The sequence below is a fragment of the Protopterus annectens genome, chromosome 13.part0 (genome assembly GCF_019279795.1).
Source record: "Protopterus annectens isolate FY-2018-M chromosome 13.part0, PAN1.0, whole genome shotgun sequence".
NCBI lineage: Eukaryota > Metazoa > Chordata > Ceratodontiformes > Protopteridae > Protopterus > Protopterus annectens.
The window spans coordinates 243,679,640-243,704,702 of record NC_056747.1 but is presented as its reverse complement, the minus strand read 5'-3'; the positions used below and the strand labels follow the sequence as shown (position 1 = coordinate 243,704,702).

Below are 25,063 nucleotides of genomic sequence, written 5' to 3'. Positions count from 1 at the left end.
GGGGGTTGTCCTGAAAAGGTATCTCTGGAGCCCTGGTTACAAGGACTCTGTCTGCCATGGGGAGGATATCTTCCAGAAGAGTCCCCCCCCCCCTCTCCCCCTGGGAAGTACTCACCATGTGTGTCACAAAAAGGCCCTTGGGATTTTTTTTGAACCACATTTTCCCAATCCTTTGATTCCTAGAACAGGATCGCTGAGGAGTAGAAAAACAAAACACTCACAGCAGAAAGGACCTTTCAGTCCTTCAAACAACTGGCTAGTGTGTCTTTAACTTTTGGGACAAGCAAAGAGGATACATCAACCGAAGCGTTGACGAAGGAAGACTTGAAGGCTTCTGTGAAGTCATAGAAGCGCATCCAAGCATGTCACCTTATGGCAATGCCTGTACTTGCTGCCCTAGACGTCCCTTTAGCATGGGCAATAAGCCACATGGACGAGTTTGATGCGAGGGGAATGTAACTTGTATGGTGGTGTTTTTGTGTGTTTGTCTGTGTAGTGCGACCTTGGAGTTAGTATACTTAAGTGGGGGGGGGTGCAGGGGGGGCTTGCCCACCTGCTTGTATGTAGTGTAGGTTTATATGTGGGGGGAAGGTGTGTGTATGTGTGCGGTGTATGGTGAGTGTAGGAGTCGCAATTTTGAAATTCGTGCTTCTGGGGTTTCGGGATTTTAAGGTTTCAGCTTTATGATCTCGAGATTCTGAAATTCGATATTATATAGTGAACCCATTTTATATATATATATATATATATATATATATATATATATATATATATATATATATATATATATATATATATATATATATATATATATATATATATAATATATACACACACACACACACACTTTATTGTGTGTGTGTGTGTGTGTGTTGCATCATTTTAAATTTACTACAAAAATTCCTTAATTATTTTTCAAACTTTAGTGAGGCTTATTAAACAATTATTTGTAACAAGCCAGGACTAAACCAATATTACATGAAGTTGACCTGGCATAGAACTTGCTGTAGAAGTTTGCAGACTTACTCCTGTAACTTCTGTCACTGAAGACAGATCAACACGGTGACAAGGTCATTACTGTTGCTGCGTCTAAGCATCTGGATCCCAGATTTAATTCCAGGCTGAAAAGCCCTCCATGTGGAGTTTGCATGTTCTACTGTTTTGTGAGACTCTTCTCCAGTGTGTTGCAAGTTTCCTGTTGCAATCCAAAAACACATGTTGGTAGAGCAACTGCTCATGCAAAACCATCCCTAGGTTTGCATGTGTGTTCTGGAATACTCTGGTGATTCATGTGGGACTACTTTCCTGACTTAAGCTTACTGTTTGCTGGGGTATGTTCTGGTCTCTGTGATGTTGAACCAGATGAGAGTGGGACTGGAATATAGATGGAAGAGGCAACACAACAGCAATATACATGGGAGTGAAAATTACAACTCTACCTTAAAGTAATTAAATTCAGAAGCTTGCCATACACTGTCCAAATTAGGAGTAACAAACAAAAGAAGTAACATACAGGATTATACTGTTTTATCCACAATGAGTTTAGCATGCTCTCAAGTCAATAATAATGTAAAATGTAAAAGCATGTACACTGATCTCTGCCTGTGGATTTCAGCAAAGAACTAACTCAAAAAGTGTTGCTATTACAACTAACTAAAAAACTGACAATACCAAATAAACTGACCTGGAATTCAGGCAAAGTAGCACAAATCAATACTGCAGCTTCAGAAGGATGAGACATGTAAAAGTTACAAATCATAACTGTCAGCTATTCTACTATGCCTAAACAGAAGCAATCAAATGGCAAGACTACACACTTAATGCAGGACAAGCCATATCCAGTTTCTCTCCCAACTTGCACTATTTAGTCTGAGGGAGATTGGCCTCAAGGGGAAAAACAGTACTTTGTAACACCCCCCAACAATTAAACCTCCTTTTCTGAAGTCAGTAGTAGTATGAAACATTGCTCTTTTCTTTGTTGTACTGTTTCTTTTTCCTTATTTTTCCCCCAAATAAAGGGGAGCATCAAGGACAAGTTGAAGCCATCGAGTCACCTGATCCATTCTGAAAACATTAATTTCTGCATAATTATTAGAAACTGTTGCTACCAAAACTAGGAAGAAAGTTTACCAGACAGAAAAAAATATTCTGGTTACCTTCTCTTCTGTCCTCAAATTTGGAAGAAAACTTCCCTTTATGTTTCTTGCAACTTTCTTCATCCAAGCAGCGAATTAATTTGTCTTGTTCTTCTCCAGATCTGTTCAGGAAATCATTCCAAACCTAACATGGAGAACAAAGTCAAGCAGTGCAAGAACACACATAGATCAAAACTCTGCTCGCTACTCTGCAACATCAGCATTATGCCCCAATCAATGATTAGTTATGGCCAGTATACACAGCTTGTATCTGCATAGGATCCTTGCCTTCCCAACATGCATTTCTTCAGTTCTGTGCAACATAACACTACTGTCCTTCTGATATACTAGCAGCTTATATATGGGATACAGAAAGTGAGTATTGTGGCTCAAAGAGGGCTGTGAGCCACAGCACTTATTATAAATCACTGACAGATGCCAAAACAGAGGACTCCAAACGAATCCTTCATAAATAAATAAGGAGGGAGGGGTTACTGAGCTCTGCTAACTTGTAAAGTAGCTCAGAACAGACCTCGCCTTGCTGCACAAGCCAGTCCCCTCCAGTAATGGCTCTGCACCGATGGCAGGCTTGAGACAAAGTGGGGACTTGCTCACTTTATGCAATTTGAGTAAACAGACAGCAAAAGCACTGAGGCGGGGCAGTACTTGAATTCAGAAAGGTTACACAACTTGTAGTAATCTTTATGAACCCACCCAATAATGTCAGCCAAACTCTGCATACAGCTAGGCAAGTGTTTTTACACCCGAAATTAACAAACAGCAATAGCATCTGAAAGGAGATGCTCTATGCTGCTACAGTTATAGCAGCTATGCAAGAGTGTTTTCTGTGTACTCTGAATATAATGTAAACCAGCTCTCCAGATAACCCAGGGTATTAAATTTAGGCCGTAGCACAGCAAACACTTTGCAAACAGGAAGTTATCAACAGGGGACAAATGTACTTACTACTAGACATGGTTACTTTTGTTTTTCTGCTAACTCATTTGTAGCTAAGGGCATGTTTTTCTGAATCCAACCACTGGCTTTACTCAGATTTCCTAGACCGTAGACTCGCTCCAAATCAGCTTTACTCTCTGTGTTTATATTTATTGCAATGAATGTGTAATGATACTATGTGATAAAACATTGCAACCACATTTTAAATAACATCTCCTAGACAGTTTCTATAAACCAATAACATCTTCAATTGGAAAAGCTCCAAGTTAATTCAGAAACCTTCATGTTTTAACTGATGGAAAAACATTACTACTGAGCTTCAAAGCTCTCAAATACTGCTCTCAATGCCTTCTTACAAGGGACGGCTTCTAGTTTAATCTCACTGTAAATTTTAAGAGACAATACCTTCTTCTTTCAGCTGCTCCCATTAGGGAGCGGATCATCTGTTTCTATTTCTTCCTATCCTTTGCATCTTGCTCTGTCACACCAACCACCTGCATGTCCTCTCTCACCACATCCATAAACCTCATCTTTGGCCTTCCTCTTTTCCTGTTAGGCAGCTTCATCCTTAGCATATTTTTCCTAATATACTCAGCACATGTCCAAACCAACGTAATTTTGCCTCTCTGGCTTTGTCTCCAAACCTTCAACCTGGGCTGACCCTCTAATATACTTATTCCTAATCCTGTCTACCTTCATCACACCAAGTGCAAATAACATTTTTAACTCTGTCACGTCCAGCTCTGACTCCTACCTTTTTGTCAATGCCACTGTCTCCAACCCACATAACATAGCTGGTCTCACTACCCTCTTGTAGACCTTCCCTTTCACTCTTACTGGTACTAGTCTGTCACAAATCACTCCTGACACTTCTCCACCCACTCCATCCTGCCTGTACTCTCTTCTTCACCTCTCTTCCACACTCACCATTACTCTGAACTGCTGATCCCAAGTATTTAAACTCATCCACCTTCACCACCTCTACTCCCTGCATCCTCACCATTCCTCTATCCTCCCTCTCATTCACACACATATATTCTGTCTTAGTTCTTCTGACCTTTATTCCTCTTCTCTCTAGAGCATATCTCCACCTCTCCAGGGTCTCCTCCACCTGTTCCCTACTCTCACTACAGATCACAATGTCATATGCAAACATCTGCAAACATCATAGTCCATGGGGACTCCTGTCTGATCTAGCCTGTAAACCTGTCCATCACCACTGCAAATAAGAAAGGGCTCAAAGCTGATCCTTGATGTAATCCCATCTCCATCTTAAACGCATCCGTCACTCCCACTGCAGACCTCACAGCTGTCACACTACCCTCGTACATATCCTGTACCACTCTTACATACTTCTCTGACACTCCTGACTTCCTCATACAGTACCACAACTCCTCTCTAGGCATCCTGTCATATGTTTTCTCTAAATCCACAAAGACACAATGCAACTCCTTCTGACCAGAGTTCTCTGTACTTCTCCATCAACACTCTCAGAGCAAACATCGCATTTGTAGTGCTCTTTCCTGGCATGAAACCATACTGCTGATCACTAATCATCACCTCTCTTCTTAACCTAGCTTCCACTACTCTTTCCCATAACTTCATGCTGTGACTGATCAATTTAATCCCTCTGTAGTTACTACAACTCTGCACATCGCCCTTATTCTTTAAAATCTGTACCAAAACATGTTCTCCACTCCTCAGGCATCCTCTCACTTTCCAAGATTTCATTAAACAATCTAGTTAAAAACTCCACTGACATTTCACCTAAACACCTCCATGCTTCCACGGGTATGTCATCTGGACCAAATAGCCTTTCCATTCTTCATCCTCTTCATAGCTATCCTTGCTAATCCACTGCACTTCATGATTCACTATCTGTACATCATCCAACCTTCTCTCCCTCTCAGTCTCTTCATTCATCAGCCTCTCAAAGTACTCTTTCTATCTGCTCAACACACTCTCCTCGTTTGTGAGTATGTTTCCCTCATTATCCTTTATCACCCTTACCTGCTGCACATATTTACTAGCTCGGTCCCTCTGTCTAGCCAGTCGGTACAGGTCCTTTTCTCCCTCCTTAGTGTCCAACCTTTCATACAACTCTTATCATACACCTTACCCTTAGCCTTCGCCACCTCTCTCTTTGCCATGCACCTCATCGCCTTATACTCTTGTCTGCTTTCTTCATCTCTCTGATAATCCCATTTCTTCTTTGCCAACCTCTTCCTCTGTATACTCTCCTGTACTTCCTCATTCCACCACCAGGTCTCCTAGTCCTCTTTCCAGATGTCACACCAAGCACCTTTCTAGCCATCTCCCTTACTAGCTCTGCTGTAGTTACCCAGCTATTCAGTAACTCTTCACTGCCACCCAGTGCCTGTCTTAACTCTTCCCTGAACTCCACCTCACAATTACCCTTTTTCAATTTCCACCATTTGATCCTTGGTACCGCATTCACACTCCTCCTCCTCTTCTTGATCACCAATGTCATCCTACAAACCACCATCCTATGCTGCCTAACTACACTTTCCCCTGTCACCACTTTACAGTCTCCAATCTCCTTCAGACTGGCCCTTCTACATAAGATATAATCCACCTGTGTACATCTTATTAACCAGTCACTATTTTTCCTGTATATCTGCATATTAGAGAATGTTTTCATGTCTCTGTATTGACTCTTACAACTGCTACATTACATCAGAAGTAGCAAAATTGTAGATCCTGCACTTAGCAAATACACGGACTATAAAGGAGATATGGTGAACCCTGTAACTTGCTGTACTATCACACCTACACCACTTACACACACTAAATCCGACACTGTAGTACCTTGGAACAGAGGAATTCTCCAAATTACTGCAATACTGGACTTCATATACAGTGCATATAAAAAGTGTACACACCCCTGTAAACGTTTTTGTGATATAAAAAAATGAAACCATAATAAATAATTTCAAAACTTTTCCCACCTTTAATGCAACCTATAACCTGTACAATTCAATTGAAAAACAAACAAATTTGTTAGGGGAAAAATATAAAAAATAAAAAACGTACAATAAGCTGGTTGCATAAGTGTGCACACCCTTAAACTAATACTTTGTTGAAGCACCTTTTGATTTAAAATTACACCAGTCTTCTTAGGTAACAGTCTATCAGCATGGCACATCTTGACTTGGCAATATTTGCCCACTCTTCCTGGCAAAAGCGCTCCACATGTCAGATTGCGAGGGCATCTCTTGTGCACAGCCCTCTTAAGGTCACCCCACAGATTTTTATATTGGATTTATATCTGGGCTCTGGCTGGGCCATTCCAAAACTTTAATTTTCTTCTGGTGAAGCCATTCTTTATTTGATTTGCATGTATGCTTGGGGTCATTGTCATGTTGAAAGGTGAAATTCCTCTTCATCCTTCAGCTTTCTAGCAGATGCCTAAAGGTTTTGGGCCAAAAGTGACTGGTATTTGGAACTGTTCATAATTTCCTCCACCTTGACTAAAGCCCCAGTTCCAGCTGAAGAAAAGCAACCCCAAAGCATGATATTGCCACCACCATGCTTCACCGTGGGGATGGTGTTCTTTTGGTGATGCGAAGTGTTGTTTTTGTGCCAAATGTACCTTTTGGAATTATGGCCAAAAAGTTCAACCTTGGTCTCATCACACCATAACACATTTTTCCCACATGCTTTTGGGAGATGATGTATTGTTTTGCAAATTTTAGCTGGGCCTGGATGTTTTTCTGTGTAAGAAAAGGCTTCCATCTTGCAACCCCACCCCATAGCCCAGACATATGGAAAATACAGGAGATTTTTGTCACATGTAGTACACAACCAGTACTTCCCAGAAATTCCTGCAGCTCCTTCAGTGTTGCTGTAGGTCTCTTGACCAGTTTTTGTCTTGTCTTTTCATCAATTTTGGAGGGATGTCCAGTTCTTTGCAACGTCACCGATCTCATATTTTCTCCATTTTTTGCTGACTGTCTTCACTGTGTTCCATGGTATATCCAATGCTGTAGAAATGTTTTAGTACCCTTCTCCTGACTGATACCTTTCAACAATGAGATCCCTTTGATGCTTTGTAAGGTCTCTGCGAACTATTACTTTTGCTGTAGCAGGCAACTGAGTAAAAGTCAGGAAAATCCTACTAGGACAGCTGAACTTTATTTGGGGTTAATCAGTCTCTCTTTAATTGATTGCAGGTGTGTACCCAAGAAGATTGAATGCTGTAATTAAATCAAAAGGTACTTCAACAATTAGTTTAAGGGTGTGCACACTTATTCAACCAGCTTATTGTAGGTTTTTTTATTTTTTACATTTTTTTCCCCCTAACAGACTGGCTTGTTTTTCAATTGAATTGTACAGGTTATAGGTCACATTAAAGGTGGGAAAAGTTTTGAAACGATTTATTGTGGTCTCATTTTTTTATAGCACAAAAACTTGGCATTTTAACAGGGGTGTGCACACTTTTTATATCCACTGTGTATGTAGATATCCACTGTATATGTACTCTCCATTTGCACAGTCTCACTATTTGAGGAACAATTCCAGTCCTCATTATTTCAACAAGAGCCCATCAATATCAAACTAGATTTACATACCTGGCTTGTCATTATTATTTCTCTATATAGAAAATGAAAACTGCACAAAACTGTCTGCGTGGTACTCATTTAAGTTATCGTCAACGGTATGGCGCTTCTCTCCATCGGCGCCTACTGAAAATGAGCACAGTCTCATTGCACATCTCAGTAAACAAACTGTAAATAAATAAATAAATGGCAAGCAAGTGACCGGAGACAGAATAATTAGCCCTTTTTTTTAGCACAAAAGGCAATTAAGTGCCACTAACTCTCTACCCTTCTCAGCACTTTGCACAGCTATCAGGCTTTTGTAAGGTTTCAGCTATTCATGCCATGGTTCTTTTATGTTTTTTCTTTTAGACACCCATCTCCAAACTTCAGCAAGATGAGACTTGCTTCTGGTACAGTAAGCAGCTACCTCTTGCCTACAGTTATGTAGCAGTATCCTTGTTAACGTCATGTAACAGGAATCTCTGCTGACTGGCAGTGGACCCCAGATTTTAAGTATAACGTACCTTACAGTGAACATGCCTGACAAGAACCATGTTAAAAAGAACGATAACAGAACCATAATCAGCTTGGGGCACATCAAGGTTCTGCTCCAGCCTCACCGCAGTGATATGTGGTAACGGTAATTCTGCTTAGGCAGAGCCATGTCAGTGCTTCACTGCAGTCATGTTCCAAGGACCTTAAGGTGTGCATACACATGGCTGTGGGCACATTCAAATTCAGATCCAGGCAGCCTGCAAGAGAATGTGGAGATGGTCATAACCAAGCAAACAAGGGGACTTCTCCCAAATGAAATCAGTACAAAACAAAGCATGTGGCATTTAAGTGTCAACATCTGCCAGCACCCACATCTGACAAATCCCAAAAGCGCTCTTCCACTTGTGTCACCCATGAAGCAAGTACATCTCTCACTCTCTCATACCACACACACACACACACACACACACACACACACACACACACACACATTTGAACCTGCAGCCTTATGGTTACTCAATCCTGTCCCACCCAGCCAGTCCTTCAAAGACTTAAAGCCAGTCTTGAACCCTCACTGCCTTTACCGTTCATGAAATCTAATTGTTGGAGCCTCCAGTGAGATTAAACATATTACATAAGTAAATACAATTTTTAAGCAGGGAAAAATTAAGATATGGCTGTGATAATTTGCCTTTTTTTTTTTTTTTTTTTTTACAATGACGCACACATTTTGCTACTAGAGGTTTTGCATCAGTTTCACTACAAACTGCAGAAGTATACCCTGTATATAATGCAACTTACAGAATCCAGCTGCTCCAACACTGAGAATCTCAACATAAGCCAAGTTCAGCTAACAAAAGGAAATGTGTTTTGATCCTTACAGCCGAAAACAGTCTGCCTTCTTCCGTCAGCCAGATGCCAGCATTATCAAACCTCAGGTCAGTCTAAACAAAATCTATTTTAGGGATCACTCCACAAAAGGAATAGCACTGCATTGCAATCTACACATATTTGATGTACTCCTTCCTTAAAAAACATTACTAACCAAATTTATAATCAATCCTCTGTCCATTCATGATGGTTCAAATCTCCTTGCTACCCTCCTTTTTTCCCCAGGATACAAGGCCTCCCACTAAACTGCCCCATGACCAGGAATGCCGTTCTGTCTACTGGCCCTATCAACGTTCAAGTTAGTGCCAAAACTTCACCTCTTCTTAGTACCTCTGCAGCATAACAGTTTCACCAGTCCTTCATTTTAATGGCTCCGAATTCTCTCTATACACCAACTCTACCCCAACCCATTATTCAATAATCTCTTTCCTTTACTGTCATGACATCTCATACAATACTTTTGAAAAGCTCTTCCAACATTATTTACTTTGGTGACTACTGCCCCTCACAGAATTATCACTATCTTTGCCAAAACATTCTTGCTCTTTTATAGCCCCATATACATCCAAATTAAAATCTCACTAATCATACTGCACTTTTTCTAATATTTTTTTCTAAAACTTGTAATTAGGTCATGGTTGAAAGAGGTCACAGAGATCCATTCCACTCCTTCCCACTCAAACCAACTAAATAAGTAGGCTGGCAAAGTGAAGTAAATACAGAAAGAAATAATATTCCAACTTTACCACATCCTAGAGTACTGCTCTGGGTATGGAGACCACACAAAGCAAGCAATTTCAGGCTACCAGGAATCAAGAGGAAAGCAAGGCAGAATGATGCTTGAGATGGAGTAGAAAAGATAACAGCAGAGTGGAGAAACTGGAGCTCAGAAGGAACATGGTGGGGTGTACACAATTTGGGTGCACAACAGACATGAATTCACCATGGGGAAGAGCAGCCAAGGACAAAAAAGGAACTGCATGCAGACAAATGCAATCAACAACTACTCCACTGATCTGTAGAAGTACTTCTTCACAGACAGGGATGTAGCCCAATGCAACAGACACAGACATTCAAGATGGCATAGGACAGGTGAAGAAAACGGGAGGAGAGGGGGAAATAAAAAGGAAGCAGAATATTAACTGCACCTAAAGGGCAGACAACAATGGCCATTTCATTCTGCGGTCAGGCAAATATACTGTACTGTACTTTATGACATAATGGACACATGCATATCCAGACTGTCATTTGAAGTTAAGACTTTTTGCAACTGGAAAGCTAACACAATGGAGAAATAGTGGATTTTGTCACTTGGCCATCAGCTAGTACCACTAATATCACTCACCTCCATCATCAATCACAACTGCAGGGTTACTATGGATAGTCTTACATTTCTTCAGTGCAAATCTAGCCTCAATGGTGAATTCCCATCTGGGAACCCATCGCTGAAGGTAAAAATCTAACAGCAAATAAAAAGCTATGGAAAAGATTAGCAGTGGACAGCAAGCAGTGCTCCTCACCCCCATCTCCATTCTAAGTCTGTATGAGAAGCTACAAAAAGAAAAGTTGCAGCACTTTAGCATGTACTCAACAGATAAGAGGGGAGCAAGGTAAAATGTGAGCAAAACCTAAAATACTTGCCCGAAGTGGGCATGGCACAAATGAATGACACCATTTTTAGCAGCAGAGAGGTATGTTAACAGGAGGAGTTTAAAACAGGTATGAAAAAACTTTCTTCACTAACAAATGGAGCTATACAGGAGCAGGAAACGAGTCCATGCTTGCACGTGGGCCTTATTAAGAATGGTAATAACGTTACTGAACTGAAGTAAACAGTGATGCAACAAACAAAAAACATGTAGCCAGCTGGCACTAGATTACGATGACCTTTCTGCATGTCAACACAGTCTAATCTTCTTTGCACTACACGTGGTTAAAATGAAGTTATATCTTACCGTAATGTTCCATCTGTGTCAGTCTTCATTAGCACTTGACTGTGGGCTCAGATGTTCTTCGTGTTTCACTGTTGCAGTCATTACATTTGGGTTATCTGCTTGCAGGTAGCCCTCAGTCGGCCTGATTAACAAGGTCTTGGGTCCTGCGTCGGTTGCTGTCCCTTCTTCCATGACATCAGGTCGTCAGGGGTATAAAACATGCAGCAGACGCCATTACATCAGTCTTTCTTGCCGTGCGGTGCCCGAAGCAGAAGCAGTTCGCATGTACCGGTCGGCAGACTCCTGAAATTTTCATTTTCGAGTTTCAGAACAAAGTCTTCAACTAAAGCCAAGTACCCAGTTGGGGAAACTTTTTCTTGCTCCTTACCAATGTCAGTAAAAGTTAATAATTGCATTACTTGTGGAAACCAAATACCTCAAGGATTTTCATTCGTACTGTATTCCTTGCCTAGACCTGGACCACGACGTACCTTGGTGTCGGGTTTTGTGCTTAATTTAATCAGTGCACTATCCGTCGTCTGTATATTTTCGCCTCTAAATATTTTGGTTCTTGGTTAATTATCCAGAAATGTCGGATAGCCATCAGACTACTGGGATTCTGAAAAAAGCAAAGATAAAGACAGAGACAGGCTGCCAAGGTCCAAAACTGCCGACAACGCTTCTCCTAAGCCAGTTGCCAGTTCGCCGGTACTCAGTGAGTTGCTTTCACAGCCCCAGATACCCGCTACTTCTGATTCGCAGGCCTCTACTGAGACCCATTCAGAGTCCCCATTCAGAGTCCGGTATGCCACAAGATGCTTCAACTATAGGCTGCGAGATGCTTCAACTATAGAACCCGCGGATGTCTCTACCTTGGATGGGTCCGGAGCCGCTGTGCAGGCACCGGCGTCTGAGGGTGTATTCAGGCCTATGGACTTTCTTGCCGTGCGGTGCCCGAAGCAGAAGCAGTTCGCATGTGCCGGTCGGCAGACTCCTGAAATCAGACTTGCATATTAAACCGACGCCTCCTTCTCCTCTTAGGCCTAAATCTAGAACCATGCCTAAAAAACTGATGCCCAGGCCACATGCTCACGCCTCTATGCCTAAAAAGCAAATAAGAATGGCTGAGGATCTAATAACTCTAATCAGGGTTAGCCAACCCCCCCCCCCCCCTTTCTAAGAGGCCTAGGACTGAAGTGATTTATGAATCTTCTGACCAGGATTCTGTTTTTTCTGATTCTTCTGATGATCTGGATTTGCCCTTATCTACTTATGAGAGTTCTGCTGCAGAGGACTCCATTCCCTCTGCTTCCCCTCCAGAGGATTTTTCTTTTGGGGAAACCTTACATACTCTAAGGGAGCGTTTCCACTGGGAAAGCCAGGATTTTTCGGATTCAAAAAAGAGGCTTAGGGATTTCTTACTCCTACCCCAGCATAGGCCTTTAGCTATTCCTCCTGTACTAGACATCTTTGATGATGCTTTTTCGGAATCTAGTTTTGGCCCGATTCCTTGCCTCCTGCTCCCAGAAAATCAGACAGATACTACAGGGTTCCTGAATCACATAGGTTTCTTTTTAAAAATCCTATTGCGGATCCAGAGACTATTTCACAGGGGCCCAAGGGCATTAAGGCTTCTACTGCTAAAAATCCTCCCCCTTCTGATAGAGACTCCAGGGCGCTGGATAGATGGGGTAAGAAGGTTTACATTTCTGTAACCTTAGGCTTTAAACTGCCAGTTTCATATGTTAAAGTATCAGCAACATGTTACTGGATTGTTTAAAAAGAAAATTATGTTGATTCCTGACTGTGTGGAAAATAAAGAATTACAGGATTTAATGCACTCTGCTGAACAAGTTGGAAAACATACTTTGCAATGTGATTTTGATTCATTAGAGGCCTCTTACAGGGCCGCTGTTACTGGGTCTGTGCTCAGAAGGCATACTTGGCTTAAGGAGCAATCTTTGCCTGTTCATGTGAAAGCTAAATTGTTGGATGCTCCCTTAAATCAGGACCGCCTGTTTGGCAATAAGGCTGAGGAAGTTTTTAAAAAGATGGAAGATAAAGCGAAATCTATGCAAACTGTTAAAGATTTCTTACAAGTTCAGCCTCCTAGATTTAGTAGGCACTGGCCTTCTAAGAATTGGTCCTTTCCAGCCCCTTCCGGGTCTTCTCAAGCCAAACCCAGACAAAGCAAAACCCCCAGGATTCAGTCCCAGGGGACACACAGGACTAAGCAGTGGGGGGCCTCCACTTCCAAATCTGGGAGTAATAAGACTCCCCCTATGGTAAACTGTCCCAATGACTTCCTTTTAAAATTTCCAAGCACTTATCAACTGGCTGCCCCTTTGGGGGAAAGATTGCTCTTCATGCAAAGAACTGGGAACTCATTACCCAGGACAAAAGGGTTTTAAATATAGTGTCCCAGGGATACAGATTTCACTTCCACACGTTGCCATCATCAAGTGGGTGGCCGGACCTACCCCCAAATCAGTGGGCAGAGGCCCAAAAACAAGCACTTTCTCTCAAGTATGGGGGCTATTCAACTGGTACCAGAAGAAGAAAGGGGACAAGGATTCTACTCGAGACTTTTCCTGGCACCCAGCAAAGACAATTCATGATGTCCTATCCTGGACCTGTCTACTCTAAACACCTTTCTGGAGATTCCAAAATTTAAGATGCTGACTCTTCAACAATTACTTCCTATGCTAGGCAAAGATGCCTGGTTGGCAACACTAGATTTAAAAGAAGCATACCTGCACATTCCATTCAGGGAATCTTGCAGAAGATACCCAAGCTTCAACGCAAGCTACGTGCACTATTAGTTCTCTGCTCTGCCCTTTGGCTTATCTACTGCGCCCAGGGTATTCACAAAGTGCCTAGCTCCAGTTATTGCATTTTGCAGGCAAAGAAATATTCAAATATACCCATACCTGGACAATTGTCTAATTCAGGCAGAAAGCCAAGACATACTTTTGAATCATCTGGCCTTTGTACAAAGGATTCTAACTTGTTTGGGGTACACCATAAATGAAAAGAAATCACACCTGGTACCCTGCCAACAAATTACATTCCTGGGAGCAAGCTTGAATACAACTTCCCAGATAGCCTACCTCACGCCAGAGAAACAAATTCATTTGACAACCTACTTCAAACAAATAGTCACAAAGACCCTGCTATCTGCAAAACAAATACTGCAAGCCTTGGGTTTCATGGCCTCCTGCATTCTTCTAATTCCATATGCAAGTCTGCATATGAGGAAACTACAGTGGTATCTAAAAAGCCTATGGTGTTAACATTCTCAGGATCTAGAAGCAATGATTCCTATCACACCTTGCCTACGCCTAGAGTTCCTTTGGTGGGCAGAGGCCTGCCACCAAAACAAGGGACTACCTTTCACACCACCCCCTGCCACCCAAACCCTAACAACAGATGCATCAGACTATGCGTGGGGGGGCTCACCTGGCAGGGAAGTGCATTCAGGGCAAATGCACCTGCTTATCAATCAAAAAGAAATATTAGCTGTACAGAATGCTCTGACAGCCTTCAAGAAACACATTCTTCCAGGACAGCTAATGGTAAAGACGGACAACACCACTGTTATGTGGTACATAAACAAGTAGGGGGGCACACATTCTTACCCCCTCTGCAGACTAGCCATGGCATTGTGGAACACAGCCTTGAGCTACTAAGTGCACCTACAAGCTCAATTCCTGCCAGGAAAGTTAAATACACTGGCAGATGGACTAAGCAGAAACCTCATGGCCCCACAAGAGTGGAAACTGGAACCAAGGATTTCCAACATGTTGACAAGCAAATGGGGAAGCCCAGATATAGACCTGTTTGCCTATCCCCAGAGCTACCAACTGAACAAATTTTGCACAAGGACTCCCCACAAACAAGCCTGGAAAGTGGATGCTCTGTCCTTCAGCTGGAAAAACCTATCAGTCTATGCCTTCCCCCCTCTGCCTCTGCTCTCCAAAGTACTACTAAAAATCAAACAGAACAAACCAAGGATGATTTTGATTGCTCTAGACTGGCCACGCCAACACTGGTACCCCCTCCTGCGCAGTATGTCACGGTTTTCCCCATGGCCCCTGCCTCAGACTCCTTCCCTGTTGTCTCAACAGGAGAACCAGATTCTGCACCCTCAGCTTCTAACACTGAACCTTGCAGCCTGGCTAATTACATAATCTCTCCTTTACCATCCCTGAGTAAACCTGTGATGGATATCACTTTAGAGGCAAGGAGGCCTAGCACTAGAAAATCCTATGCTGAAAAATGGAAAAGATTCTGTGCCTGGAACCAATCTCAAGGGATGAGCACAGCAGTGACCAATTTACCTCAGATTTTACAATACTTAACTGAGATGCTTCACAAGGGCCTGTCTTCTTCCTCCATTAAAATCCACGCCTCAGCCATTTCAGCTCATTATAACAGAGAACCACCCCCCCGCCCCTCTTCTCATCCACTGCTCAAGCAGTTCCTCAGAAGGGCCAAAAATTTAAGACCACCCAGGAGAGCTCCAACCCCAGCCTGGGACCTTTACTTTGTTTTGGAGAAACTCACACTACCTCCTTTCAAACCAGCTGCTACTGCAGACCTAAAATGTCTTTCTTGGAAAACAGCTTTCCCTTTAGCAATTACTTCAGCTAGAAAGAAATCGGAATTACAGGCCCTTAGGGCAGTGGAGCCTTTCATCATCTTTCATGCGGACAGGGTGTCTCTCAGAACCAATCCATCCTTCATGCCCAAAGTGGTATCCAGTGTGGCTCTTAATCAGTCCATTCATTTGCCAACCTTCTTTCCCAATCCACAGAACAAAGGAGAACAGATATTGCATTCCTTACATGTGCACAGACAACTCAGATTCTACTGGGACAGGACTAAACCTCAAAGGAAATCTGAACAACCGTTGGTAGCATTTGCTGCAGGGGCAGAGGGGAAGGCTATTTCAAAGCAAACAATTTCTAAACAAATAGGCAATTGCATTAATTTCTGCTATAAGCACCATGGAAAACCTATCCCCCGGGGGATCAGACCTCACTCCACCAGGGCTGCATCTACCTCTACAGCCTCTCTCAGAGGCATCCCTACCAGGGATATCCTAGAAGCTGCTACCTGGAGTTTTGTACATACTTTCTCCAAGCATTGCCATTTGCCAATTTTTCTCTAAATCCAGAGCTGGCTTTGACACTGCAATCTTGCAGGGCTTTATAGCTGGTCCTAATGCTATCTAAATTCCTCCTCCCAACCACAGCTTTGAGAATCTACCCAAAATGTAATGACTGCAACAGTGAAACACGAAGTACATAGTACAGTTGTGTACACTTACCATAAATGTAGATTTTCAGTGTATTCACTGTTGCAGTCCTGGTTACCCTCCCTCCAGCCCCCTAACTTCTTTTGGCTATACCTCTACTTTCCTTTACTATGCTTAAAAGCCTTTTTGGTGTATTTGCTTTTTTGTTGGAGGTATTTCATTGTACTTTTATATTTAATTGCTCCCCATTGGGGGGGCACCTGACATCTGGGGCAAGAAAAACTGATGTAATGGCATCGGCTGCATATTTTATACCCCTGATGACCTGACATCATGGAAGAAGGGACAGCAACCGACGCAGGACCCAAGACTTTGTTAATCAGGCCGACTGAGGGCTACCTGCAAGCAGATAACCCAAATGTAATGACTGCAACAGTGAATACACTTGAACATCTACATTTATGGTAAGTGTATACAATTGTACTTTCCGAGCCTTGGAACGGACTTGCCCGTTATTCCAGCTAGCTCCTTCCAAATCTCTCAAGCTAAGCTCTACCCATAATCCTCCTTACCAAATCACCTCAGACAGAGTTTGCAAAGGATAGTGACAGACCAGAAAAACATATAACATGAGGCTATATCCGAGTCAAAACTATACAGGCCAGTCTTTGAGAAGATATGATCCACCAAGAGTTCTAAAAGTAGGGCTAAGGAGGGGGGGATGTCAAGGATTAGTGAAGGTCAACAACACAGCTGGAACATTATGGTATGACATCAGATGTTGTCAATCTTCATGTAATACTTGACTGTGGGACAGAGTCCCTTGCCACCTGAATTTTGGGAGGTCTCATGGAAGAATATTCCTGAGTACCACTGAGCCAAAAGATGTGCGACCCATAGAGACCAGGTCCAATTTGAAATGCATAACAGTGGTGTGAGGAGATGCCCAAGTTGCTGCTATACAAATCTCATCTAAAGGAGCTTTGGCATGAAACACTGCAGAAGCTGCTATAGCTCTTGTTGAATGAGCTTTAACAGGTCCTGGTGGATGGATGCCTTTTTTGTCGTAAACAAAGATTATACAGTCTTTAAGCCATTTAGCCAGAGTGACTGTAGACACTGGTCTTCCTGACGTAACTGAAGAAAAGGAAACAAATAGCCAAATTCTGGTAATAACGGCCACACAGGTAAAAAAATGCACTACCCAAAGCTAAGAATACAGCATCCATGGGACCAGATGACATACCAGGCTGTGTACTACATGAACTACAAAATGAACTGGCACCTCACCTAAGTGTCATGTTTAATCATAGCCTCACCTCAGGCTTCGTGCCCACTGAGTGGCGTACAGCTACAGTAATCCCACTCCACAAGGGGGGAATCCACCTTGGATCCCGGGAACTACTGCCCCAGTCTGACGAGCCTGATCTGCAAAGCCATGGAACGTATTCTCATGGAACTTATAAACAAAGACATGGACAACCTTCAAACACTGGACCCCACACAGTTTGGGTGCGTGAAGGGCCGATCTTGTCTCCTGAACCGGATTGATTCAGTCTCCAGAGCCGTGGACAAGGGTAAGGTCGTCTACACAGCCTATCTGGACCTCGCCAAGGCCTTCAACACCACCCCCACTCTGGAATTATAGATAAAACTTACTAAGTTGGCATTAATCCCTATGTCACTCGATGGGTTGCCAACTGGCTTACTGACAGAACCCACACCGTACAAGTAGGTGACTCCAAACCCAGCTCCAGACATGTGACAAGTGGAATACCTCAGGGTTCAGTCCTGGGACTGCTCGTTTGGCATCTACGTCTCTGAAGTACAGGCCAACACTATGGCTAACAAAGTTCACAGATGACTGCAAACTGGGTGCCATTACTGAATCCCCAAATGATGCATACATTCTACAAAAGGGCCTTACAGAAGCAGATGCTTGGTGCCAGAGCCATGGGCTCAAGCTCAATGCCAAGAAATGTATAGTTACCCCTTTGGGAAAAAAACATATACCCATGAATTACCACATAGGTGGCAGTACACTAAACACAAAGTGTGATAAGAGACTTAGGGACACAGTCGGACAGTGGTCTCACCTTCAATAACCACATCGCCACAACAGTCAGGAAATCTTTCTATGTGGCACACCTTATCACTAAGGGCTTTTCATCCAGGAAAAAGGAGGTCATTGTCCCAATGTACTCATCCCTCATTAGACCCATTATAGAATACAACGCCCCGTTTAGTTTTGTACCACTCAAGACATTTGCAACAACTGAAAAAGCCGCAGAAATACCTCACTGAAAGAATCACAGGCCTAAAGCAGATGCAGTTTCCTGACCGTCTAAATAAACTCCACCTATACTCTGTCGCATATAGTCTACTCAAAGACGAACTCTGCTTAACATACAAGGCCATGTCAAACCCAGAGCTGTTGGGACATGCCACACTTGAAATCCCAATCCCTCAGAGACACGCTCCAGGGATCTAAACCTAGTCATCACAATGAACAAAACATGCTGGAAAGATAGGTTCCTGACCCAGAGACTCCCCAGACTCTGGAATAGACTGCCCATACATGTCAAGCAGAGCACCTCTTTGGCCCTCTTCAAAAGAGATAGGAAATTCACCCCAGGGATCATGTCAGTCGCTCTGCTAGACAGGGGTCCAGGGAAGTAAATACTGTGGGAAGAAATATCCAGGGAATTGTTATGGCTAGGCTTGTACAGGCCCTAGGGCCGACAGCCTAGTACCAACCTATGAACCTATGTCAGATTTTCTTATCTTTAGTTCTGTAAAGGTATAAATGTAACGGTCTATGAATATCAAGTAAATATAAACAGTACTCTCCTTTGTTAGAAAAATTGGGAAAAAAAGACTGGGAGATGTAAAACCTGATTGATGTTTGACTTGGAAACAACCTTAGGAAGGAAGGAGGTATTTGTCTGAAGGGAGACCCTATCTTTATGAAAGGCTACGTAGGGAGATTTGCATGACAAGGCTTGCATTTCAGATACTCTCCTGGCAGAGGTAATGGCCATTAAAAATTGAGTTTTCCAAAGCAACAATTTTATGTCACAATTGGCTGATGGCTCAAAAGGGGGTGAAATGACAGCCTGTAGAACCAAATTGAAATCCCAAGGCACTGAAGATTCCTTCTATGGCAGTCTAAGTATTAACATTCCCTTCAAAAAGGCTTTACAAAGTTTATGAGACATAAGGATGAGCCATTGCACCCAATATGGAAGTTGGGAATAGCAGCCAGATGCACTCTAAACGGAGGAAGCTGAAGCACCCACCTCAAAGAGTAAATCCAAAAAGTGTAAAACTATAAACCGGCACTGAGTGAGGGTCAAGACTGCAGTCTAGTGACCATTTGGTAAATTTCTGCCACTTGCTGTGGTACCATTTTTTTAGCTGAAGCTTTGCGGTGGGCGACAAAAATACAGTGGACCAAGGAGGAGTGGGAGGGATGCCTGGCTATCATGGGAACTGGAGAAGCCATGTAGTGAGCTTGAGATGCTGTATGTTCAAGATGAACCAGACCTTCCGGCTAGGAGAGTAGGGCTGGAGCTGGGTCCAGTATCCATGGTTTCTGAAGCAGATGAGACCATAGCCATCAAACCACGCCTGATGAGGCTAGAACGGGGCAATGAGGATTAGTTTGTTTTTTGAGAGGATTAGTTTGTTTTTTGACCTGTTGGTTTTCTTCAGAAATTGAGATATCAGTGGAATCGAGGAAAGGCATACAGTATACCTGGTGGCCAATCATGGAGAAGAGAGTCTCTGGGTGATTCCCAAGGTGGGGGGGGGGGATCAGGGCAAAGTAACTGCTGCACTTGTTGCTCAGAGGGGAGGAAAAGAGGTTGCATCAAGGGTGGCCCCAAAGGCAAAATACTTTGTCCATCACCACTGGATTGAGAGACCAGTGAGGCTGGTTCTGCTCAGCTTGTCCGGCATCACCCTGGTTCTGCTCAGCTTGTCCGCCATCACCCTGGAGCTCCGTGGAATGCGCTTTGCCTTTAGAAAGTGGTCCGATGAAACTGCCCATTGCCTTACTCTAAGCGCTTCTTGACAAAGAGGGCATGATCGGGTTCCCCCTTGTTTGTTGCTGTACCAGACTACTGAGATGTTGTCTGAATTGCAATCTCTCCCGAACTGAGGGCATCTTGAAATGCCTGCAACGCTGCGAGCACTGCCCTCATTTCTAGAACACTGACATGCAAACTGGCCTGTAGCTGGGACCAAGTGCCTTGGACCGTCTTTCACAGATAATGCCCCTCCCCACACCCTATCTGGGATGCTTCTTTGGTCACTAAGGCTAGGGGCTGCAGAACGGTAAAGGGTCAGCCCAACAAAATTTGTTCAGACTGTAGTCACCAATTCAAGTCTTCTTTGCATCGACTGGTTAATTCAATGGGGACCACTGGGAGGCTAAAAGTCACTGAATGTTTCACATGTGATACCTGGCCAGAGGAACTAGAGTGATGGAGGCTGCCACTGATCCTAGAGCTTATAACATTACTTGTCTTTTCCGAATGATCTTGCTGACTTGTGATTTGATCCTTTGGAGCCTTTCTAGGAGAAGGGACGCAATGCTGGTGACTGTGTTTGCATCCTGGAGATCTATGGGCACATCCAACTGTCTTTTTCCAAGAATGGAAGTATAGACTGAACCATGAGCATGCAGAATTTGTTTACTGAATAGAGCTGTTTAACTGGCTGAAATCCAAAAAAGGTCTCCAGTCCCCCATTTTCTTTGGCACTAAAAAGAATCTTGAATAAATTCCAGACCCTATCTGGTCTGGGAGATTGTTTGGAGGACTCTCTTGTTGAGCAGGTTTTGGATTTCTAAAACTGCCACCTCCCTGTGACTGGGTGGAACATCTAGGATTTTCCTTGGACTTTCAGAATTTTCTAATTTTGTAGCCTCTGGTAACAATTCTTTGCACCCATCTGTCTGATGTTAGTGTCAGCCAGGCACATTGGTGCAGGGATAAATGACCCCTGAATGCCGCCAGAGGAAGTCAATCAGGCCTCCTTTCAGGAGTGCTGATAGGAGTTTCCAGGGAAGGAGCCCCTGGAACCCCAGTTCTGCTGGTCATTACTGCCTCTGGAATGGCATCTTCCATTATTACTCCCCTCTGCTCCGGGGTAAGTCGTTGCTACACAAGTCCTGGAAAGGTCCTTGGGAATTTTTGAACCATGGCCTCCCACTTCTTTGGTTCCTGGATTAGGCCCATTGAGCAGTGGAGAAATGCATTCTCATGGCAGAAAGGGTCTTTCCATCTTTTCTCACATCTGACTAGCTTCTCTTTAACCCTGCGAACAAACAGCGAAGATCTGTCAAACGGAGTGTTGATGAAAGAAGACTTAAATGGCTCTGCAAAAACAGGCGCATCCAGGCGTGTCTCCTGATCACTACGCCTGAACCTGCTGCTCTTGTTGTCCCTTCGGCAGCATGAGCAATTAGCCTCATGGAGAAGTTAGAGATAGACACCAGGGTGGCAAGCTGAGAAGCTGCTTTGTCTCGATCTCCCTTAGCTACTGCTCCTGAAACAGTATCCAAAAGCTCTTTAATAGGATCTCTTTGAAGCCTGGTGAAATGTGGCAACTAGTTCAAAGACCCGAGCGTGAAGGTCGATGACGTGTAAATGCACTTCCCGAATCTATCCATCATCCTAGACTCCTCCTTATGAGGATGGATAGAAGGAATTTCAAAATCGGCAAGTTCCTTCTTGGCGGCTACCACTACCACTATGGTATCTACTGGGATGCCCTTGGCCCAATGTTGATGATCTATAGGAGCAAAAAGAATAAGGTCAGGTCTCTCTGGGACTGCCTCTATGGAGTCGGGTAACTTTCTTCCCTGCTGAGCAATCAACTTAATAAGATCATCAGTGGACAGAGAGATCCAAAAAGTAGAAGTTTGGGCATAAAAATCCTCTAGGTATACCAATTCCTCTGAGGAAGGTTGGATGGAAGTCCAGCCACCCCTCTGTTTAAGGATTTCTAGGATATCCCTGAAAAAAAATCTTCAAGAGGTGATTAGGGGGAACCTTCCCCCTCATCAAAATTGGTATCTTCTGTGACAAGACTCTTCGGGGGAGTCAAAGTGCTTCCTCTTGCACTTTTTCTTCGTGGTACCTATTCGGTGGGGTGCTCCAGAGAGATATCCGAAGATGCCAGAACCACAGGGGTCAGGTCCTAAGACTTTGTTGCCCTCTGTCCCAGGGAATAGCCTGAAGGAAGCTACAGTCAAGGGGATGGGCAAGAAGATTGGTGTGACATGGAAGGCACAGACTGTTTTTCTGCCATGGACAAGACCATCTCCATGGCCTGGAAGGCAGGCCCACTCATACAAAGATGGGAGCCCGGAACTAAACTAGACTTCTTCTGAACCGTGGTCCCAACAGTCACCGAGAGGGCTGCCTCCAAAGCTGAAGCCAAGGTCAAACTTACATATGCGGAAGCACTGAGGGGCATGGAAGTCGAACCCTGCCAATCAGAACCGGCAAAGAACCAGCCTCAACCCTGGGATCTCTCTAGATCCGACACACCAGAGGAACTCAGGGTAACTATCTGTGTGAGAGGAGCTCTGACCAGCACCAAAACAATCGAAGTCAGAAAGATCGGCACCAGGGGCTCCAAAAGCTCAACTGGAGTCGAAGGAGGAACTAACAATGGTGCGGAGGAAGGTAAGGTTCCAGAACTAACCTGGTGAGGAACTGTTGAAGGAGGAAGTACCCTCGCCATAAGGAGCTGATTCACCAGTCTCATAATATCGTTTTTTGATAGACTCTTGGTGGATCGCATAGAAAATTGTGATGGGATCTTGGTGGACGTTTCTCCAAAAAGGGACTAAATGGCTGAAGTAGTCTTCAGTTCCACGGATTTATTTGGTACTGAAGATGAGATGTCTAAAGTTGATGAAGCGCTCAGTGGCGAAGTCATCGGTGCAGTAGCAGGCATCCCTGATGCCGAAAACTGGCCAGCTTGAGTTACCGGTTCCAAAAAAGTTGTCAGAACTGTAGGAATTTTCGCAATTTTAGTTGGTGGTTCCAATGATACTGTTTGCACCATCCGAGTCTGTTTCTTGGTCTAAGATGAATATGCTGAAGATGATGTACTTGAATCCATTTTGGGACTAGATATAGTCTCTTAAAAATCACATTCACACAGATCAACGCCCTGTGGCTGAAGCTATGACAGATCGCACAATCTTCTTGTAGATTGACCACACTGATACAATACACACAGAGAGCATCCATCAGAGTTTGGCATTTTTGTGTCGCATTTCTGGCACATCTTGAAGCCTGAGGTGCCTTTAGAGGGTTTTTGAGTTTTGTCAGCCATTGACAAAAAAATAAAGCAATGGCTACTAATAGCAAGCACACTCCCAGACACACAAGGAAATTACAGGACAGAACAAAACCCTATTATTATTAGTAATATATATATTTTTTTAAATAGAAATGGAAAAAGGAAAAGGAGGAGAAACTACCAAAGGTAGAAATAGGGAAAAAAAAGATGCACTCGCACGATGTATAGAGTGTTTAAAGAGGAACGTGTAGAAAATACAAGATCTTTAGAAGAAAAAGGATATAAAATAAGACTTACAGTAAGCTACTGCTTGAGAGCTCACATAGAACGCATGTGGCACTCCAAAGTGGCAAACGAGATCTGAGGTGATTTGGTGTGGAGCATTATGGGTAGAGCTCCGCTCAAGAGATTTGGAAGGAGCCAGCTGGAATAACATCAGAGCTGGTTCCAAGGCCCAGAACCAAGCCCACAGTCAAGGATTATGTGAAGATTAACAACATCAGATCCCAAGGTTGAAACATATTCTCCTAGCTCCCTAGACATTCAAATGACAGGACAGCAAAACCTGATCCTTTCAAAAGTGTCCTCCCAAACTCTCATCATTACCCCCAACCTACCACAGCCATCCCTCTCCATCTCCTTACCAAGATACTGACTTATTCTGCAACAAAAATTACAGCTGTGCAGTTAACTTTCCATGACAACAGATGTTCAAATAGATCATTGCTGCAGTAGCCATTACAACATAGGGGACATATCTTTCCGAGGATACGGTACACATCCAGCCAGGCTACAAAGCTTCAAGCTCCTTTTTCATGTACTGTACTTCAGCCTTTGGCATGAAAGGACATGCTAGTCTAAGATACATGTACAGATGTGCCAAATCACAGAATTTCCTTGCCTAAACAGGGAAGCTGAAACCTAAAAGCTCCAAATAAATTCAAGAAAGAAGAAAGGGTGGAAGACACCCCAGCCCAGTCAGGGACAGAAATAAAAAGGGTGAGGGACAGAAATAAAAAGGGTGATGGAAGCAGAGTGCCTGTTCTGAAACAGTGATTTATTCAAACATCTACTGTTATGATAACTTTACTACATGAAACTGTACTATGTTCTTTATTTGATCACTGTTGCAGCATTCTCTACAATATGGGATGATTATCAAAGGTCAAGAAGAAAGGGTAAATGGAGAAGTACTAGAGTCCAGAATTCCCTAAGTACACCTCTAACGATACCCGCTCAGTCACTAAAAGCAGAATACATGTGTGAACTAAGAACCAAGCAGCTGTGTTAAATACATTTAGCGATGACAAGCTTTCCAGAAAGTCTCAAAAGTAGGTTTTAACGTGCATATTATATAAAATATGCATGTGCATGCACATACGTGTACACACACACACACACACACATATATATATATATATATATATATATATATATATAGATATATGGGTACGTGTCATTTCATCTAAAACTCAGTTCTCCTAAACTTCTCCTAAACTCATTTCA

At 43.2% G+C, this 25,063-nt stretch overlaps 1 protein-coding gene across 1 annotated transcript in view; it reads right to left on the bottom strand.

The window, feature by feature from the left end:
• R3HDM4 (R3H domain containing 4) overlaps positions 1-25,063 on the bottom strand; it is a 207,817-nt gene that overhangs the window by 124,180 nt on the left and 58,574 nt on the right. The window contains exon 4 of the mRNA XM_044054800.1: positions 2,157-2,280. Within this exon, the coding sequence (XP_043910735.1) occupies positions 2,157-2,280 (124 nt within the window). The remainder of the gene's footprint in view (positions 1-2,156; positions 2,281-25,063) is intronic.